General features: G+C 42.8%; 1 protein-coding gene across 1 annotated transcript in view; it reads left to right on the top strand.

The window, feature by feature from the left end:
• The window catches only part of HFM1 (helicase for meiosis 1), a 2,166,952-nt gene that overhangs the window by 1,825,389 nt on the left and 321,479 nt on the right, over positions 1 to 20,084 (top strand). Inside the window, exon 23 of the mRNA XM_069233212.1 lies at positions 8,574 to 8,677. Coding sequence (XP_069089313.1) covers positions 8,574 to 8,677 — 104 coding nt within the window. The remainder of the gene's footprint in view (positions 1 to 8,573; positions 8,678 to 20,084) is intronic.

Here is a 20,084-nt window from a genome sequence, read left to right as displayed (position 1 = left end):
GAACTCAGAACACTCTGTTGGAGGTTCCATAATTTGGCCTAGAACATCCTTGAGATCGTCCGGAAGGCCACAATAGAAGAGGGAGGTCCTCTTCTCCTCTGGCCACTCAGCCTCTGCCACCAACCGATTGAAAGAGGTGACATAGGTCAGTAGATCCTTGTTTTCCTGGTGCAAATTCAGCAACTCATTGTCACTGGCTTGCATGAAGAGGTGTTTGGCGAACAGTTTCCGCAGGGCTTCCTTGAACCGGTTGAAATCATACAGTATAGGGTAATTGTGCTCCACCAGCGGAATAGACCAATTAGCTGCATTGCCTCCCAATTAAGAGATAATAAAAGCTACCTTTGCAGCATTGTTGGGGAATGCAGCTGCCCGACACAAAAACTGTAGATGACACTGGTTAAGAAAAATGTTGTGACCATTACCTGCAAGGGTTGTGTGGTGGAAGTCGTTGTGCCTGAATCAGGTCTAGGAACATAATTAGACGGGTCAAACTGAGGGGCCTGTAGTACTTAAGATCTTTGTTTTAGTTTGGCTCCTCCCCAGGGGGTGTCTTGAGTTTTATACCACTGTAGTTCAGTGTGCAACTCCAGGTTCTCTTGCTTTAAGGAAAGAACTTCCTTCTGTAATCCCGCTACGGCCCTAGTTCAATCTAATAAAAATGAAGCATCCTGATCAGCTGGTAAAGCCTGTGCTAAACCTTTGAAAGTACCCATTGAGGAATCCATCCCCCTGGCAGCCCTGTATGTTGTAGCTTGGCTTTATGTTGAGACGGGCCACTCACCTGAAAATCAGGATGTCTGCAGGGGTGATGGTATGCGCCTGACCTCTCGGCACTTCCTGGTGGACACAGAAACCCCGGCATGTATCCCAAAAGGAAATGGGGAGTGGAAGAGAAAGAGACAAAACACTGCTGCATCTTGCCGGTCCAGCCAGGCACCCTGTATCTTTCGGGGGGCAGGTCGTTGTTGACAGAGTGATAGTAGAGTTAGTGCACTCAACTTCCTTGAAACTGAATCTCTCCTTCTGATATGGGCACGGGAGCGGTAGAAGAACATCGGGATGCTCCAACACTTTTCTTGGATAATAATAATTGTTTGCACAATTACTAACACTGCATTACCATAAACCCAAACTGAGTACCATAACAATAAGAACTGCAACACTAGGGTTGGCTTCACTGAGATTTACTGTTGCACACTACAATTAGAATTGTGGTTGCACTTATCATGCACAAGAAAGACAAGCAAGGGCATTCATTTTATCACATATTCCTTTCCTGCATTCATAGGGTTAAACTAAAAGGAACAAAAACAATCCAAGAAATACAAATGTCCACTCTTGGTTTAAACAATTAGGGTGGCACAGTTTGGTTTGGTTTCACTGTGCGTGTGAAAAATCCTTCAAAAGCAAATTCCTCAAACCTGAAACACAGGCATGAATGACACAATTTAAATCTATGCTATTAGAGAAAGAAAAGTCACGTAAATGCTCTTTTAAAATTGCAATGTCACTTTTTGTAGTACTTGAGCTCAAGCAGATTTCCTGAAGCACATTTAGGCAAGTAACTACAATAATAATGTGGAATGTTCAGAAATGCTTTTGTCTCTTCAAGATAGGCACTCTTCCAAAATACGAGGTCTGAAGTACACCAGCTGTTCTAGGAAAGCGCGGCGCTCAAAGAACAAACTCCCTGGAGAATACTAGTCACTTAGCTGCAGTCTTTTCGGGAGTGCTGGAGGAATGCCTGGTGTCAGCTGGTACAGGAACAAAGAAAAGAATTGCCTCAAAAGTCCTGAATACGAGGATGACAGCAGGGGTTGGACTGCCAAATCAGATGCTGAGATCAGGAAGCAAAACGAAGCCAAGCGGGAAGGCATGCCTCACTCTGCTATTTATAGCCAATCAGGAAAGCAGTTGAGTTTCCACATGTGGATGAGTCACCAAACCCAATTAGAAGCACATATCTACACCTGATCACATTAGCAAACAAGCACTGGCAAAACAAGCATTGATTAAACCAATTGTGTAACACAGCACATTATGTTTACTTAGAAACAGGAAGGTTTAACCAAGAACAGAGATATGATTTAACCCCAATTCCTGGGGATGCTGACAGATAACGCAGGAGGCACCTTGGGGATTTCTGACACCAACATCTAAATGTATGTCTATCACTCTAATTAGAGATTTAGATATTATGGATCTGTGTGTGGGTGTTTCCTACACTACAGAACTGCTAGTCATGGCTAACATGTTTCTCGCCTAATACAGTGACATGGATCAGGAGCCTAACCCTCAATAAGAGAGAACAACACTCTACTCATATTGCCTATATAAAAAATCACTGAAATCTTACGTTGGAATCATACACTTCTGAATGTGGAGACCTAATCAAACAACATAAAATTAGATAAGTTCAAAACAACACTCAATGTGCACCTAGTAGTGACCACATTTTCCACCCTCTAAAAACACATGTTTAAGGTGAATGTGAAAATGACAAATTTTACACACAAAAGAGAGTTCTGGGAGTGTGTTACCCTCAGTCTCTCTGACGTAAGAATCATTAACACAATATGTATTTGGGATGCTAGGAATAGGCAATGTTGGCTCGTCCTAGTGGTTGGTAGTTCACCAACTTGGTGAACTACTTGTCGACATGGAATGTGGTAGTGGTGGCCGGGCGTTCAATGAAAGGTGGGGTGTTTCCCTTACGAACTAGGTGGTCTCTAAAACATTATAGTGTCATGCTTCATCATTTGACCACCTACCCCTACCACTGTCTCCCGAATAGGGTCAGTTTTAAAGCCTCTTTTCAATATTTTGCTACACATTCTTGCAACCCCTTGTCAAATTAATACCCACCTATTTAAAAGACACCTAGGGTGTCCTTAACCTACTCAAAGGGATGCAGTTTTATAAAGACACCAAACTTCTGATAACCCTAGATGTAGAATCCATGTACACCAATATACCACAGGAGTAGGCCCTAGAGGGAATTGGCAAATTGCTTGAGACTACTACATGGGAATCAATAACCCCTCCAGAGTTTGTATTAGACCTAGCCCAGCTAGCACTGACTAGGAATTATTTTGAATTTGCTAACACTTACTATTTACAAGTACATGGGACATCAATGGGCAGTACATTTGCCCAGAGCCTAGCCTGTTTTTACATGGATTCATTTGAAAGACGATACGTCTTTCAGGGAGACAACCAGTGCCTAATTTGTGCTTGGCGCGTCCGGTGCTAAGCACCGGCACTTATTTTTGAGGGCCGGCGCTTATTCTTCTGCCTGAAGCATTTGCTGCAAGTAAAAGACACATATAGGAAAGACGGAGGAAGAGAAAAATGAAAAAGCGTCACAATGGGAGAAAGCAGAAAGCTGCATGAGTGAGCTGAAGGTATAGGGATTGGCTTTAAATCGATTAAAGAGGTCTGAGATGGCTTCAGGGTTACGCTGCCTCAGTATTCCGGGTTCGTATGTTAAATGCAGAAGAGGAGGGCCTTGGGCAGCGGCACCTCTTTATTTACAAATTAAGGACCGGAGACAACCCTTTCCAAGAACATATTAGACTATGGAAGCGCTGTATTGACGATGTCCTCTTGATATGGACAGGGACAAGAAAAGAAGCCTTAACGTTTGCCGAATGGCTAAATGCCCTGAAACCCTATTTGAGATTCACCAGAACCATAGGCGGCACAGAGTTACCCTATCTAGACTTCCTCATGTATGAGAAAAATGGTTTCCTGGAAACTGAAGTATATTATAAACCCACGGATCAGAACAATCTTGTCCAGTTACAGAGCTTTCACCCACGTTCTCTGAGAGAGAACCTACCCGTTGGCCAATTCCTCCGACTGAGACAGAATTGTTCCAACATTGCAGATTATACGAAACATGCAAAGACCCTCAACAATAAACTCCTTGCAAAAGATTACTCTGCATATATCATCAGAAGAGCCGACAAAAGAGCACGCCACAATCACAGGGACCAGTTGTTTCAACTCTCCCAACGCACCATGGCTGAAGATAAATTAATCTACATGACTACTTTTAACCCACTGTCTAACAAGGTGCAAAAAATAATAAGGGAGGATTCGGAAAGTGTGACTTAAGGAACGTTACCATTTGACCCACTGCTTAACTCATTCAAAAGAGCCAGGAGCATACGGGATATGATCATCCACACATGTCCCGAACCAGGACACCTATGAAAAAACAAACAAATCTATGGAATATGCCACCACCGGCAGGGCATTATCCTTGTGGGAACTGCAGCGTGTGCAAGTTCACAGAAAAGACTACTCAATTGGACCTAGGTTTACAAACTCCGTGGGAATTGAGATCACTTTCAAATTACAACAGCAAGAATGTTGTTTATATGATCAAGTGTCCATGCCAGCTTAGGTATATTGGCATGACAAGAAGAAGAGTTGGTACACGTATCTGTGAACACAGAAGTACAATACAATGTCGACGGGATGCAACCAAACTCACAGACCACTAAATCAGGAACAACCATTCCCCTGATGAGATGGAATGGGTTGTCATAGACAAACTGAATGAATCCACGACAAACATGAAACAAAGACTATTATGTTACGAACAGAGATGGGTCTGGAGGCTACGCACAGACACTAAAGGACTGAATGATTAAATTCAGTGGTCAACACTATACAATTAAAAGAGATGCGAATAGTGGACCACACCATGAGACCCTCCTGCAGCCCTACATATGTGGACCCTGGGGAGGCTCTGGCTCACCCCCAACATTCGCCCTCCCCCTCATCACCCCCTTTTTTCCCTTCCCCCTTTTTTCTTCCCCCCCCAAGCAACCCCCCCAAGTCTTCCCCTTGTTTTTCTCCAGGTTTCTCCTTCGTTGTCCCTCCGGTTGCCCTCATTGCCCCCCGTCCCGGCACTCCCCCAACCTTTTTCCACCCTTTTCCCTCCTTTTTCCTCTCCTCCTTTCTATTGTTCCACCACCCTCATTTCTTCTCTCCCCCTCTCCTCCTTCTTTCATAGTGCTCCACCCCCTTACCCATCCTCTCCCCCCTCTTTTCAGTTTTTTTCTTTTCTTTCTTTTTTTCTAGTCCCCCCCCACCAGTGTTTGCTTGTTTACATAAAACGACATAAGTTAAAAACAACACTCAATGGGCACCTAGTAGTGACCACATTTTCCAACCTCTAAAAACAAGTGTTTCAGGTGTATGTGTAAATGACAAATATTACACACAAAAGAGAGTTTTGGGAGTGTGTTACCCCCATACAGTCTCCCTGACATAAGAATCAATAACACAATATGTATGGGGGATGCTAGGAATAGGCTATGTTGACCCGTTCCACTGGTTGGTAGTTCACCAACTTGGTGATCTACTTGTCGACATGGAATGTGGTAGTGGTGGCGGGGTGTTCAATGAAAGGTAGGGGTGTTCCCCTTACGGACTAGGTGGTCTCACACACATTATTGTGTCATGCTTCATCATTTGACCACCTACCCCCACCCATGCAAGATGATACCACAGACTCAATCTTGTTGTTAGAAGAACTCTGAGGGAGTGCTGAAATTAGCCTTTCTGGATAGAGCAGGGATCCAGCTGAAAGGGAATATAAACTAAAATTACTTCACAAATCACCTGTCTAGTTTAATCCTATAATTACGGTGTTTGTTAGTAAGATTAAAAACCAAATGAGACAATCTTGAAAGTAATGATTCAAGGTGTCGTCTGATCTTAGGTGGCCACCATGTTTCTGTCCTCTTCTATAGCCAAACTGGTCTGGGGCATTCGTCAGGGCCTAGGATCCCTCTTATTTATGGGGTGGCCCAGGTGGTATCATCTTACCTGGGTAACCATAGTTGTGAAATACATGAGAAATAATTATGTAGTTGTCCTCTAATAAGTATGCCTAAGTTGTACTGAAATTATAACATCTAAAAATGTACACATTACATGAAATCCTAAAGTGTAAGTGGATGACAGAGTACCTAAATGTAGATCATACTGGTTGGTTGCTACCTTTGGCAGCACTATACTCCCATCATCCAGAAATTTACCTTGTGCAAGAAAACCAAAATATTGCACTCACTTATCTAAAGAGCGCCGTTGTCAGTCTGACCTAGCCCGTCATCAAAGCTTCCCGGAATGATTCGGAGCTTGGAGGTGCTATCATTTATCACCCATGTAGACAGGGACTAGGAAATTGATGGACACAAATAAGGACCAAAAAGAAAGGTGAACTAAAAGGTGACGGCCATCTTAGAGTGTGTTCCCATCGGGGAGGGAAACTGAAAAAGGACTCGGAATAGGTAGATTTTCAAGAGAAAATTGGCAGCCATCTTAGACTCTATCTTCCCTCAGCCTACTGGCATGCTAAAATCTGTATGTAGGATAAGGGAATGCATCTACAAATCTTGTGATATAATTGTTGTAAATTGTGCCTTAACACACACAAAGAAAATGAAACTAAAAATATAAATAATAATAACCACAGTGCAGTGAACTCAATCTCATGCTTCCTAATCAGGAAGTAGGATGCAATTATGGTCATAGTATCTAGTTAAGGTAATTTACTGTGCTAAACTCAATTGAAGGAGGTCATCATTCCTACTTCCTGTTCTAGAATTCTGACCACAGTACCTCATCATTTAGCCCATGGATATGGGTCCATAACCTAAAGACCCAACTATGTTCTTTCTCAAACTGTTTTTTTATACCATGCAGGAGTCTTTCACCATTTCTAGGATCACTCATCTGAGATTATTAGGAGAGTGCTGCTGTTCTACAAAGTGGGCCCATAGTTTGGTTGTAAAGTGGTGACATCTAATAGTGCTGCAATGCTCATTGATGGGTGTTTTAATCATTCTTATGGTCATTTCTACATAGAAGGAGAAGCTGTTGCCAGAGCCCAATCAAGCCAAGAGAACTCCAAGGGCCAACTCAGTGGCCTCCTGTTCTCAGCACAAAGAGTGTTTGCTTGAGCATTTGTTTGAGTCATTGCTTGACTTGAAAGATAATAAATATGATCCTTATCTGATAAATTATCAGAAAAAAAACTTTTCCCAAATACATGTATGAATTAACCAATTTCAACTCCTCCCTCCCTAAAACAGCTTAAGAAGCCTGCAGGGACAAGTTGGTAACCCAAAGTCTTTAAGCTCTACCATGGCCGCCGTACAGCTCTGCGGGCCAAGACCCATTACACAGAGCTGCACTGAGCACTGGAGTGCTGTCAGAGAGTTTCTAGGACCCCCAGAAGGAAAGATATTGACCTAGGAAGGATTGGCGGTGACCACGATAAAGGGTGACTGGTAGTCCAGTGGTGACTGAACGTTGGCCAGACCGAAGAGGAGTTTGTAACCATTCAACTAGGACCCACTCAACATCTTCTTGGACTGAGGAATCCCTGGAGGAAACCTCTATCACCTGCGCCTTATCCACAGCATTCTTGGAGCGCCTTCAGCATCCTTCATCCTTCATCAGGACCTCTTCATAGAAATCCGTTGCAATGCAGATAAAGTGCCTGGAACTGCTAAAAGGCTGCATCTTCTGCAAAGGTAACTGTTCTTGAGGACTTTTCTGATCCCCTTGACTAACCCCTTCTGACGGCTGGTTGACTCAAGTACTTCTAACTGATCCCATTGACACTTACCAAAGTTTCATTTAAAAAAGTTTCTAAGTATCCAGTACATTGACTTTGCCAAGGCTTGTTTGCGGTCGGGAGGGAAATTGCACAGATTTATTATTGCTTGTAAAATCTATATCTCTGGAACCCTCCAGTGTATCTTTTTCATTCTAGTGTCTACATTCTTTTAAAATTACAATCTATTTTTATAAATTGGTATTGGATTTCTTAATTGTTGTGTCGATTTCTTCTTCTATTGTTTTGCTGCTATTTAAATGCTTTACGCATTTCTCTGAGTGATCCTTGCTATTCAGTGCCACAGCTACTGAGGAGTGAGCTGAGGGTTTGACAGATAAAGCCCAAGGGTCCTAAATGGGTTGGTAAGTGTCTTACATGGTGAGATTGCACAACCACACCATATCATACACCCAGTTTTCTTACAGGGGGCCACTCATATTTTTCCAAATGGAAAAGGTTTTTCTAAGTAGCATTGGCTCCTTTAAGGATCACAGGCTGCTTTAAAAATGCATGTGAAAATACAAACACAGGGATAGTGATCTGCTATTCCTTGAAGGCCACCATCCCTTTGTTCATAGTCAATCCCAGGGAAGGTGCCATTGGCCATTGTGACCTGCCTAATTAATATTAATTAGGGAGGCCGTTCTGTCACCCCTTGCGAAAGGTGATGTTGCGATGTTACCCATTAGTACAAAGATCACCTTGCAAAAAGGTGGTTTACAACTGGCAAATTCTTGAAAACAGACTCCTAGTACATCTAGGCTCTGGTTCTGTGTGAGATTAGTGTTCTGTGGTGCCTTTTGCCCCACGCTATGTACAATGCATCTTTGAGGAATACAATTTGCAACAAATTTACTGCTGATAGCAGTCGATGGATGTGAGAAACCAATTGCCTGTATAGGAAAAATAACTATACCTTTTCTTATAGGGACTCAGTGTTGTTGAAAAACGGAAATTGGATGAAGAAACTTGAAGTAAAAAGAGCTAATAAATCAGAGGATCTAAGTGTACACCTTATTAGTTCAGAATACGGTAGGTCTGCTGTTGTGAATAGTGCCTGTAATGTCTAAAAACATTTGAAACACATTTGCCCATTTAACAACTTCCCCCTCATGTATAATCATTTCCGTGACATGAATAGTAATACATTCCATAACCACCTATACTGAATATTGATTTGCTAATTATTTACACATGCTATATTTTACTCTACTGTTATCCCTTCCCAAAATGTTTCTAATTAAAAGAAGAACACAGTCAACTCTTCACTTTAAAGCATCAGCAGTGTGCTATTGGCAGCACCCACACTCTATCAGCCACACATTTATTAGCCCATATCCAGTTATCATGATAAAAGCACGAAGGAAACTGGGCATAAACAAAACAGATTTGGTCTTTACATAGTGCATGCACATAAACACACACATACAGTAACACAGGCTCATCATTGCACCCAAACAACAGTCATGTAAGTCCCCATACTAACAGAGCTTCTTATACCAAAGGAACGGCACCATTGGTTTTATTTTACTTTACACCCCAGTTTAAATCGTCAACTCAAAGAATGCCTAGGTGTTGAAGATGCTGACTTACTCCAATTGATTGCAGTTATTAAACTAGCAATAAGGCCTGTTCAATTGAATAAATATGACTTTAGTTTGTTGATAGAATGTTTATCGTAAAGTAGTCTTCAAGTGCCAAATGCGGCCATCGTAGTTCTGTGAAAAACAGATCTAGTAGGACTGTCTTCCACTTAATAAAGGCTAACTGAGGACAATCCTCCTAGTTTTAAAGGAAATGTTTTGTCAGTATTAGAGCTTCAACCATGTTGGAACTATAATATCAATTGAATATCCCATGTCCACCCCTGCTCCAGTTGGGCCTTCGCATGGAAACTCCCCCATTGTCCTCGATTTATTAGGTAAAGCAATAAGCAGAGTTAAAAGTCCATTTGGGACTTTCTGGTATCACAATTTCAACCAAAAGCGGACTTCAGCTACCTTTTGAATATCAGCATTAAAATCCACAAATGTGCAATGAAAAAATGTGTTCACCCTTACTAAGAAATCTATCAGTTTTATAAAGCTATGGATCTGCAATGAGAGCCACATATAATTATTATACAACACAGAACATCAATATATAGTTAAAAAACACTTTTAGAAAACTTAGAAATTTTAAAACACATCAGAACATTCACAGGGTTAAATAAGAGCTTACATGCATCGTTTCTCGTACACATCCCATATTTCACAAGCAATCGTTTCAAGAAAAAACAGCATTAAAAGTGAGGAGAAGTCCCGTGATCCAAGGCTATGACTGTGCCAGTGGAGTAAGGTGCACAAGAGTTTGGATTTGTTTGACCTCCGTTTGAGCTGTGGAGAGGAGGGGTGGCCCAGAAACGGCTCCTCTGAGCAGCCTAGAAGCAACACCAGCACCAGCGGGCGGCTCAATCTGCCACGACCACCTCGCTCGGCCCTACTGAGCCCTGCAGAGCCCTGGAAGGCCCTGGCTAGACCCCGACTAGGCACCTGGCCTCTGTTGGCCCTTGCTGACCCCTGTCATCCCCCGTTTGAGCCAAGGCTCAGGAGTAACAACAGCGGGGGGTCCAGAAGGACTGGAGGGGCAGAAAGGGCAGGGACGGCCAGAAGGAGCCCAAAAATCACCTCGGACCGGCCTTGCTTGGCCGCGTTTCGTCCCGTTTGGCCTTGTGTGGGTCCATCAACCCATTGGCCTACCCCGAACAAGAACAAGAAAGGGGGGCCCCCACGCACTAGAGGTGCCCCACAGGAGGCCGGCATGATCCCAGGGAGCCCAGCATTCAGCATTATCCGGTCCGATCTGGTTGATCGAGTCGGGACACAGCAGAAGTGGTAAGTGAGACAGAAGCAGTAGTTTGGCGGCATTTGAAGTACGCCAGGTGGGCTGGTTGAGCGCAGCGACCGTAGTCGGCCGCAGCTGAGTGGGAGCCAGGAGGAGCTCACAGAAGCGTCCCAGCTAGGTCTGGGTGCGGTTTGTGGATTCCCCTATGAGACCCGCTCACAACCCACCTGAGGGCCCTCCAAGATAGCCTTACTCTAAGTCTTCACGACTCGCCCTGGGCGGAATGGACTAGCCATCGCTTACCAATTCATTAACTAATCAACTTCATCACCACCGGCAACGTTCCAGGGCAGCGCAGACCGAAGGGCAGGCAGCCTTCATTTCCTGTGGGCACAAGCAACAGCCTTGGTCATTTTTGGGAGCAGAACAGAAGAAATTTACTAACCATATAAGTGTCATCCTCCCTACATTTTTCTTAACCATCTCTTAAATCATCAAATTATTCAGATAAGTGCAATGCGATCTGGCAAATCCCGGCGACATAACTGACCTCAGGCTCCGACAATTTACCAAATGATGAAAAACATCTCATGGGAGCACAGGAAATTGCTTCTGAAGGACTATCAGTGCCACCAGCAAAAAAAGGGGGGTACAAAATAACAGACATTTTAACCTCCCGACATCAAGGAACACTGGCAGTAACAGACGCATCAGTAGAGAAGAATCTCGAGCAAGCCCCCTTGGGGCTCCTCCTCCCAATCCTCAAACTTCCAAACAACAAAATCTCGAAAGGTTAGATTCCAGCTACAGTCAAAAGACTCAATCCTCCACCACTTTTGGGAGCAAGAAGGCGAACTCATCAGAGCAGACTCTCTGGAGTCCATCTTATCTTTGGACTTCAGCTGCTGGGAATACCAATCTCTAAGTCCATGAATGAGGAATGATCTAGCCCAGCTGGACTCTGCCAACACTCACAACCAACCCCTAATAGAACTCTTTAACATGGACTCAATTGGGGGTGAGGCGAGAACTGCACAGGACAAGAAGGCTCCGGCTCCTCATCTTGCAATTAATCTAAAGGATGAAGAAGAACGATCGACTATAGCAATCAACCTAGGCCCCTTTCAGGAATGTATGCAAAATTCTCAGTTACAATCAGAAGTGCCGGCCCGCGCATGGGGCTCACTTTTATCGACGCTTTATGTCTTGTCAGTTGTAATAAAGCACCAGAATGATAAACAAGTTGACTTACTTAACATCATGGCCAATTACATTGTGGGAATCAACTCAAAGTTACAAGCCCTTAATGACCTAATTCATAGAGCCCAATACCATAATTATATTCGGCAAGCTCGCAATTGCACTGCCGCAGAGAACAATCCCCATGTTATTGCTTCCATTCTCAATGAAATACTCAAGGAAGTCAGGGCTCAGGCCTTAAGCACAAGGGAAAGGTTCCAGGTGATACAATATGAAGAACAGGAAAAAAAGGCTACGATTAAAGAAATCTCGCCAAATGAGATACTCATGATAACTCCCTCACAGGAATCAGGGCACATAGAGCCCAGAGGGTCTCTAAGCTGTTCACAGGAAGGGATCCACAACTATGGGGAAAATTGTAAGAATATAACTACAACAACAGAGAAGAACGCCCCCATAGGGCCTCAGGAAGCCTAATGCCACCAAAATCAAAAAGAGAAAAGAAGAAGCAAAGAAAAGCAAGAAAAAAAGAAAGAGCCACCCAGCAGAAAAACCTATGCCAATACTTTGCACAACGGAAACAATCACCTTTGTCAAACGCCAGTAATGAAGTTATGGACCCTCCTTTATCACCAGATCTAATCAGATTCCAACAGCTAAGAATTGGCCCAACACAAGCTTAAGCTCTCCAACGAAGAACAAAGCATCATTTTGGGTGCACCCACAAAGGGAAAAGATAAAAAGGCTACAAAGGTAAATGTGACAAGCAGGCTGGATAGGAGAAAGTCATCTTTCACCAAAAACTCACTGGCATGTCCCTCCAAAAGATCAGAGTCACACTCTCCACTAGAACATCCAGCCTACAACAGCAAGGAGCCCGAGGAGGTAGCCATGGCCCAAAGAGGGGAAGAGAGGAGCAAATCCAGCAACTGCCTGTCATTAAACTATCAGCCTCTATGCTGACAATAACCTGGTTTTAAGGGAGCACCACTGAACGAATACAAGGAATGGAAAACAGCGCTGTCACCGCCAGTCATGCCCCCAGAAGCGGATAAGTTATTCTTTATTCCACATTTCAAGTCAAAAGGGAGCTTCGATATTCTCAACAGAAGAAACATCTTGAAACTGATTGGGGAAGTAAAAGAGCTCTCTCAGGTCTCACTGTCGGATTTACTTTCCGTCACATTTAAACCCCATCCATTAAGGAACGACCAAGTAGCCACACTCACAACATGGTCCACGGGAGGTTTAGTACACCAACTAGTCTCCCATCTTTGACTCATGGGGCATAGAGCTATGACAGGTAGAACACCACTGCTATAAAGGTCCACTGCAGGCCTCTAGGTCCCACAAAAACTCCGTGCCGAGAGGAGTGACAGGAGCAGTAACAAATCCATTGGACAAGGAAAAAATAACAATCGTTAAGCACGTAGTCGACAAAGGCATTGGCCAAATGTATTGAGCCCTCAAAGAACATCAGCCACCTAACCCACAAAAACGTTCGTGACAAAAGCACAATGGCCAGGGTCCTGTGAAACCAAATGTCAATATCTGCTCATGGAATGTGCACAGTATTGATTCAATATTACAAGACCCGGAAGCGCTGTCTTTCTTCAGGAGTATGACATCACCCTACTTCAAGAAACCTGGAGCTTGATGACGATCGATGTATCCGGGTATAAAACGTTGTATATTCCAGCAAAGTGTTTCAGTAAATGTGGTCTTGCAAAATGGGTTCTGGCAACCATGATTTCCACAGCATTAATTGGACAAATAGTTACAATCGACACAGGGTCAAACTGGATCCAGGCAACCAAGGTCACAAGGTAGGGCCCACAACAGTCAAACTGAACTGATCTTTATAAACGTGTACATCTATCCAAAAAAAGCACATGAGGGTGGCAAAGTGGAAGCTTTGAGTGAACTAATTAAGGTCTTACAATGACAGCACCATGAGAATATATTAATTCTTTCCGACAATATCAATCTCAACTTGTTGGTCATAAAAGGGGGAGCCGCAAAGAATAGAATTGCAAGTACTCACAGGAAACATCTGGAAAAGCTTGGTTTAACTTTGTCAAATGGAACTAGTGAAAAGGACATCCCAGCATCTATAAGTTTAGCAAGCAGTAAAACTTGCTCAACCATTGACTACACATTTTTAAACAATTCTGTGGTACCCCTGTTGCCGAATTTCCAAATCAAATGCAGCGCAGAGAGCGATCACTTCCCACAGATATTGGAACTTGCACTCAAAATAGAAACGCTACAAACTTTGAATGATTTAATCACACCCCTAGTCACGTACAATCTCAAAAGAATAAAATGGTGTCAACAAGGGATAGGGGCTGTGATGAATGAAGTGTATTGCATTGCAGGGCCCTTGAAGTGAGAATTAATTTAGCAGTTATGCAAGAAAAGGATCCCGCTTTTAAAGGTGACTGGTCTAAGCTAAAGTGCAGTCTGCTGCCAACATTTTTGGCCACCTCCAACTCAACCAGGCAGCATCAGGCTTTCAACCCAAAGAAGGGCTGAGCTCGACAGCACTGGTTTAATATGGTCCTGCGCACTCAGAAAACACAAATTGTGCAGCAATCCAGGAAACTGGCAAAAGCGACAATTCCGGGCGAGCATGGAAAAAACTTTCCATGTGGGTCATGAAAAAAAAGTATTGCATTGACTGCTGGACAGAAAAGAAACACTTTCTAGAAAAGTCATGGTTGGGACTACTTTGGAGAGCAAAAGGCCAAACAGTAAGCACTTCTGGGAACAACTGGCACTTGGCAAAAAACAGACATCACAGCTCCGGAATCGATTCAGCTTCCTGGGAAAGCCACATTTGTGGCCTGTATGGCCTAACAGCTGGTGGAAACATGCCAGTCAAGCCTTTAGTCAAAGTGGGGGGCATTCAATCATACATCGGAAACAATTGCCCCCATATCAACAAGCAGAGGGGAAGCTGCTAGGCACTACGGAGAAGGTAACGTAAGTCTGGGAGCCAGAACAATTAGTCGTTCTGATCAAGAAAATGAAGTCAGAAGGGGCTGCTGGACCCAACGGGCTACCGAATGCAATCTTTAAAAGTGATCATGAATACTGGGTGCTGTATTTTTCACCACTTTTTATTATCGTTACCCAAACCCAACAGATCCCGGAATTATAGACACAATTTACAAAAGTGGTAACCTGGCTCTGCCCTCGAATTACAGGCTAATAGCTCTGATCGATGTGGAAGCCAAGTTGTATGCATCCTGCCTGTTACAGCATCCCCAAACCTGGGCAGATGAAAATAAGCTACTCCGGAGATTCCAAACAGTCTTCAGGTCAGGCATGGGCACATCAAAAATCGAATCGCTCTCTTCCTTATTGTGGAAAAGTTGAGCTTTTATTCTTGCCTCATTGATCTCAATTCAACCTTTGACCGGGTCCCAGGGGGAAAGCTGTGATCCAAGCTGGCTAAATAGGGGATCCCTGGCAACTTGGTAAGCACCATTATTGATATTTACACCAACACTTGGGTTCAGGTTAAAATTGGAGACGGCACCAGACTAACAAAGAAAATACCTACAGAGATCTGCCTAAAGCAAGGCTGTGTTTTGACCCCGTTATTGTTTAATTTATACCTGGCAGATCTTGACAGTGTGCTAGCACAAGCAAGCAGCCTTCTTCCAACCTTAGGCTCAGAGAAAGTCGGGTGCCTCTAATGCGGCAATGACATCATATTATTGAGTCATAGTTTAAGGGGCCCACAAAAGAGTCTTACAGCACTTCAAAACTTTATGGACCAGCAAGGCCTAGAAATAAATTTGACCAAAACAAAACTTATGCCCCTCCTTGGAGCGAATTATAACTCTTTCAATTGGTTCTCAGGAGGGGAAAAAGTCGAGGTGGTGCAGTCATACAAATACCTAGGAGTTCACCTTGAACCCCAATTGAAATAGATGCGCTACTTTCTTTTGATCAAGGGGAAGGTTTACCCAATAATTTACAGCTTTAAGCTTCTTCAGAAGAAATTGGATTGTCCAGATCTCTCTCATCTCTTAAAAGTCATGTGAGCTCTGCTGCTTCCAGCTATTTCCTACAGGACTAAAGTTCTGCAGGGCCGGGGGATCTCGATTCCAAACGTCAGCCATTCCGTAAAGTGCCTCCTTGGCCCAGGTCAGACTGGAGATGGGCCTAAAAAGTCAGGTCTTTCAGCGAAAGGGACCCTTTCTCAAAGCATCCTGGAGATTATGGTCTGCGGAGAACAATTCCATGACCCATTCCTATTGGCAGGATTTGCAAGTGCAACAAGACAACAACAGAAAAGGAACTTGGGGCAGCTACTTAAACCAAGTCATCCAAAGTTTGGGCATGGAAGAAGCATGGAAGCAAGACATGGGCAAGCCTGCATTTAATAGAGTAGTTAAGATGGGGCTAAAAAATCATATCTTTTAGCAGAAGGAAGCCTTTGTCAAAGCATCCTGCAGACTATAGTCCGCGAGATCACCTCCATAACCCATTCCTGTTGGCAAGAAGTGCAGGTGCAACAAAACAACAACAAAAAAGAAACTGCGGCCAGCCACTTAAACCAAGTCATCCAAAGTTTGGGCATGGAAGAAGCATGGAAGCGAGACATGGGCAAGGCTGCATTTAATAGAGTGGTTAACAGCTCTGTTAGCTTATTATCACAGATAAGGCCTCGGTGGCCAAAAGACGGCATGCCTAGGCAGTTTTGGGGTCTTTCTCATCACTGTCCCCACAAAGATATTTAGCCAAACATTTTTCCTCTCAATTAAAACATCAGTTCTTGCTATATCGAATGGGGTTCTTTAACACCAAAGATGCTCATCCTTCCTGGAAAGATCAGCTTCCTGATCAACTCTGCCGCCTATGTGGCTACAGCCAAGATTTGCTGCGGCACGTTTTTTGCACCTGCCCAACACTGGATCTGGAAAGAAGAAAGCTACTAAAACAGCAGTTCTTAACCAATAACATTTGCTCCTGCAGACTAGCTGTAATTACTTGGCTCAAGGGCAAGTCAATTACATTCTGTTGCAGGGGGGTGAACATGTAGTTCCATTAATAACTATAATGAATCTTGCCAAGCTGGCCTTCCAGTGATCAAAATTAGCTTTCACTGTTGTTCTTATACCTTTTAAGATTTTAACTTTTGGATCTCATAATTTGTTTAAATTTAGCGTTGTCTGAAATTGGCATTTTTATTTTTGTGTTGTATTGCAGTGTTTTTTATTAATCGAGCAATAAAGTATAACTGTAACTGTAACAGCAATTAAAGTGCAATGAAGGGCAAATAAATAATACTCGCGTATAAGATGTAACCTTACAAAAAGGACAAAGTCTGCCCACCGGATCAACCCACTCTAGGTGCCCATAGCCACATTTGAAGGTACAATATTCATACAAAATAAGAGTAAAAAACTCTGGACTCCATTTTGCAAATTCCAAGATACATAAGGTTGAGGCTGTGCTAAAATGCATGAGGAAAGTATGACCTCCATCTTCTTTGTTGCCTTACAGCTCAACATATCATGTATCATAGAGCTAGTCCTAAAACAATGTTTCAGAAAAAATGTAAGTGGAAAATAAGACATTTCCGTTAGAATAGCTCTACTCACACTAAAGTGCATAACTACTTGATTAAAATTCTCACTAAAAAGTGCAGACCTCTGGCGAAGTACTTCAGCACATAGAAGACTTTTACAATAGTTCCCCCTACTGTGCAATAGCTAATGACCCCCTGAAGGACAGCAGCCAGGCACTTTATATATATATATATATTTGACAACCCCATTTCAAGGTGTATTTCTTCAATTGGGGGCCAACATATTTAAGCTACAGATTTTACAGAATATTTTTCCATCCATTTTATCCACAGATTCCCGTATCTATTCTATGTAACTTTAATGGCATACAGCAAAGTAGTAGGAACCTTTGCACTGTATACTGAAATCTAATTATTAAAATGCCTTTGTCTTGAATCCTGAGAAAATGAAAAAAGAGCATTTGCTTGAACCATCGCATTACTTAAAAGATGTGAAATATGATCCTTAACTAATAAATTATCAGAAAAAATATTTTCCCAAATATAGTTATGAATTAACCAATTCCACCTCCTCCCTCCCTAAAGCCTATTTATATATTGCTGGGCTTTCTACTGCCCTCGACCCTGAAGGTCATCAATTTACTCTTCTCTGTGCTAATTTTCAAGTGGAGGTTCTCTGTCTACCTATGAAAGCAATCCAACTGTTTTTGTAAAACATTAGAAGTAAGGTCTAAAATCATGGTATCATCTTAAGATAGTAGCATGGCATTATAGTGGGAGTCTAGTTATGGGGTATCTGCTCCCTTTACATTCAAAGCCACGGATAAATCCTAAATATACAAAGAAAATAATAAAGTGGCTAAGAAACCATCTTTTTTAAGACCATTATTCCTTTACATTTTTTTTGAAGCGCACACTAACCTCCAAGTAAAACATGACACCAAATAGATGAGTAAAGTGCTGTTATAATCTTTGGGTGCGAATCAAGGATTTTCGAATTCCGAATCTTTTGCCACTAAGAATGTCTTTCCATGTGGTCACACACTGTAGAAAAGTCGATATATGCTGTATAGACAGGCATACTCAGTGATAACACATATTTCTCCAAAATCACCTGCAAAACTGTAATACTATCCAGAGTGGAACAATTCGTTTTAAAACTCGTCTTTTCCCATGGTATAATGTAATTGCATCCTCCCAGCACTGCAGATGATCCAAAACGCTCTAAGTGAAAACATTACCCCATGGAATCAAGCAATGATACCTGTCTATAATTGCTGGGAAGACTAGGTGAACCTTTTTATGTAGCTCGAAATAAGCCTCCCTCTCCACGAGATGTGAACAGTTCAGGTGAGATAGCAATATTTAAATAAAGTAAAGTAAATAAAGTAGCCAATAGCCGAGCCACAGATCATCATCTTCTAGCTTTCTAATAGTAACAGGAATTTGATCTGGTCCCTTGGTTCCAAAGACTTTAGCTAGATTAATCATTAATATGGGCCCTAGAGAGCAATATTAATCTCCATGATCAATGTAAGGAAAGACAGGTAGGGAAGACACTTCTTATTAATGACGCCAGCTGCAGAAAGAGTAGTAATATATGATTACCACTATTCATTTGAGATAGTACTGTTTTTAGGTTGACGCTCTTTCCACAAGCTAATGTAAGTATACGCCAGAAAACTCCCCCTTTCCCTCACCTCGTCGGTGTGCTTCTTCCTCCGTGGTTCTTGAATGCCTCCCCCACTTCCCAATCAGTTTCATTAGCAAAGCCAGCTTACTGTACTTGAAGCTATCTGATGGAATTCTATGTCAGGACCGGAGGCTCCGATTATGCTCTCTCTTTACAGCAGCCAATCAAAATACAGTAAATGAAAAACTACACATCCCATGAGGCTTAACACTTAGTCACATGGTCCAATCACCAACATCGACCTTAGTCCATAAATGTCTTGACCCACGATGTCACTTCCTCTTTCTTTGCTGCTCCGCAGCAGATAAGTACACATATTTAAATTTTCTAAAATGTCCTTTGCATGTATATTCATGGTATTGTATTGTTTTAATCTGCATTAGCAATGCGATTTCGCTCGCTTTGTATAACGTTTGAAGCGCTCCTCGCGCTGTGTTTTTTTTTTGGCGTTTTGCCAGTTTATTTGCCCATTTTTTCACTTGGTAGAGCGGGAGCGGACTACGTGTGGATCACGTAGTCCTTTTTCTATTTCTACTCCTCGCTCCCTCGCGCGTCGGAGACGAGCCGATCCTCAGTTTCTTCTAAGAGATCGGCTCGTCTTTCCTACGCGCGCAGGCCAGGAACCCTGTTCTGGTGTGTTCCTCTTGCTCCCTGATGCCCAGCTATAAGAAAATAGCGTGGGCTGGAAAATAAAAGAGGCTCCAGACTAGAGTTCTTCACAGACAGCTCTCTCCACACTCTATATTTGGCTCTATTTTTGCCTGTGAGGGGTTTTTGCACTCCCCCTACTTTTTGGGACAGTTTTGGTCCTTTATATTATACTTAGTATAATACTTCATTTTGTTCATTCTTTATTATGGCTCATTGGAATGACCAAGAGGCAGAATATTACACTTACAAGATAGGCAACCAACTGGAGGTTAGCCTAGTAGAATCCCTTGATACTAGGGTTCAACAATCTGTGAATGATGCCCTGGTGAGAGCCTTAGGACCCTTTTCAGGTCAGCTTTTTGATTACGCACGTTCCCAGGGTTGGATTCAAGTCCAACACTCGCAACCCGAAGAAACAAAAGTAAAATCTAAAGCAAAAAATTTAGAAGACTCACTCACAGGTTCTTGTGAGGTACACGCCGACGCTTTTGAGAAACTGCGCAAGAAATGTGGAGGGGAACGCAACT

This window comes from Pleurodeles waltl, chromosome 4_2, assembly GCF_031143425.1.
Source record: "Pleurodeles waltl isolate 20211129_DDA chromosome 4_2, aPleWal1.hap1.20221129, whole genome shotgun sequence".
Taxonomy (NCBI): domain Eukaryota; kingdom Metazoa; phylum Chordata; class Amphibia; order Caudata; family Salamandridae; genus Pleurodeles; species Pleurodeles waltl.
This window is presented reverse-complemented; position numbering and strand designations above follow the sequence as displayed.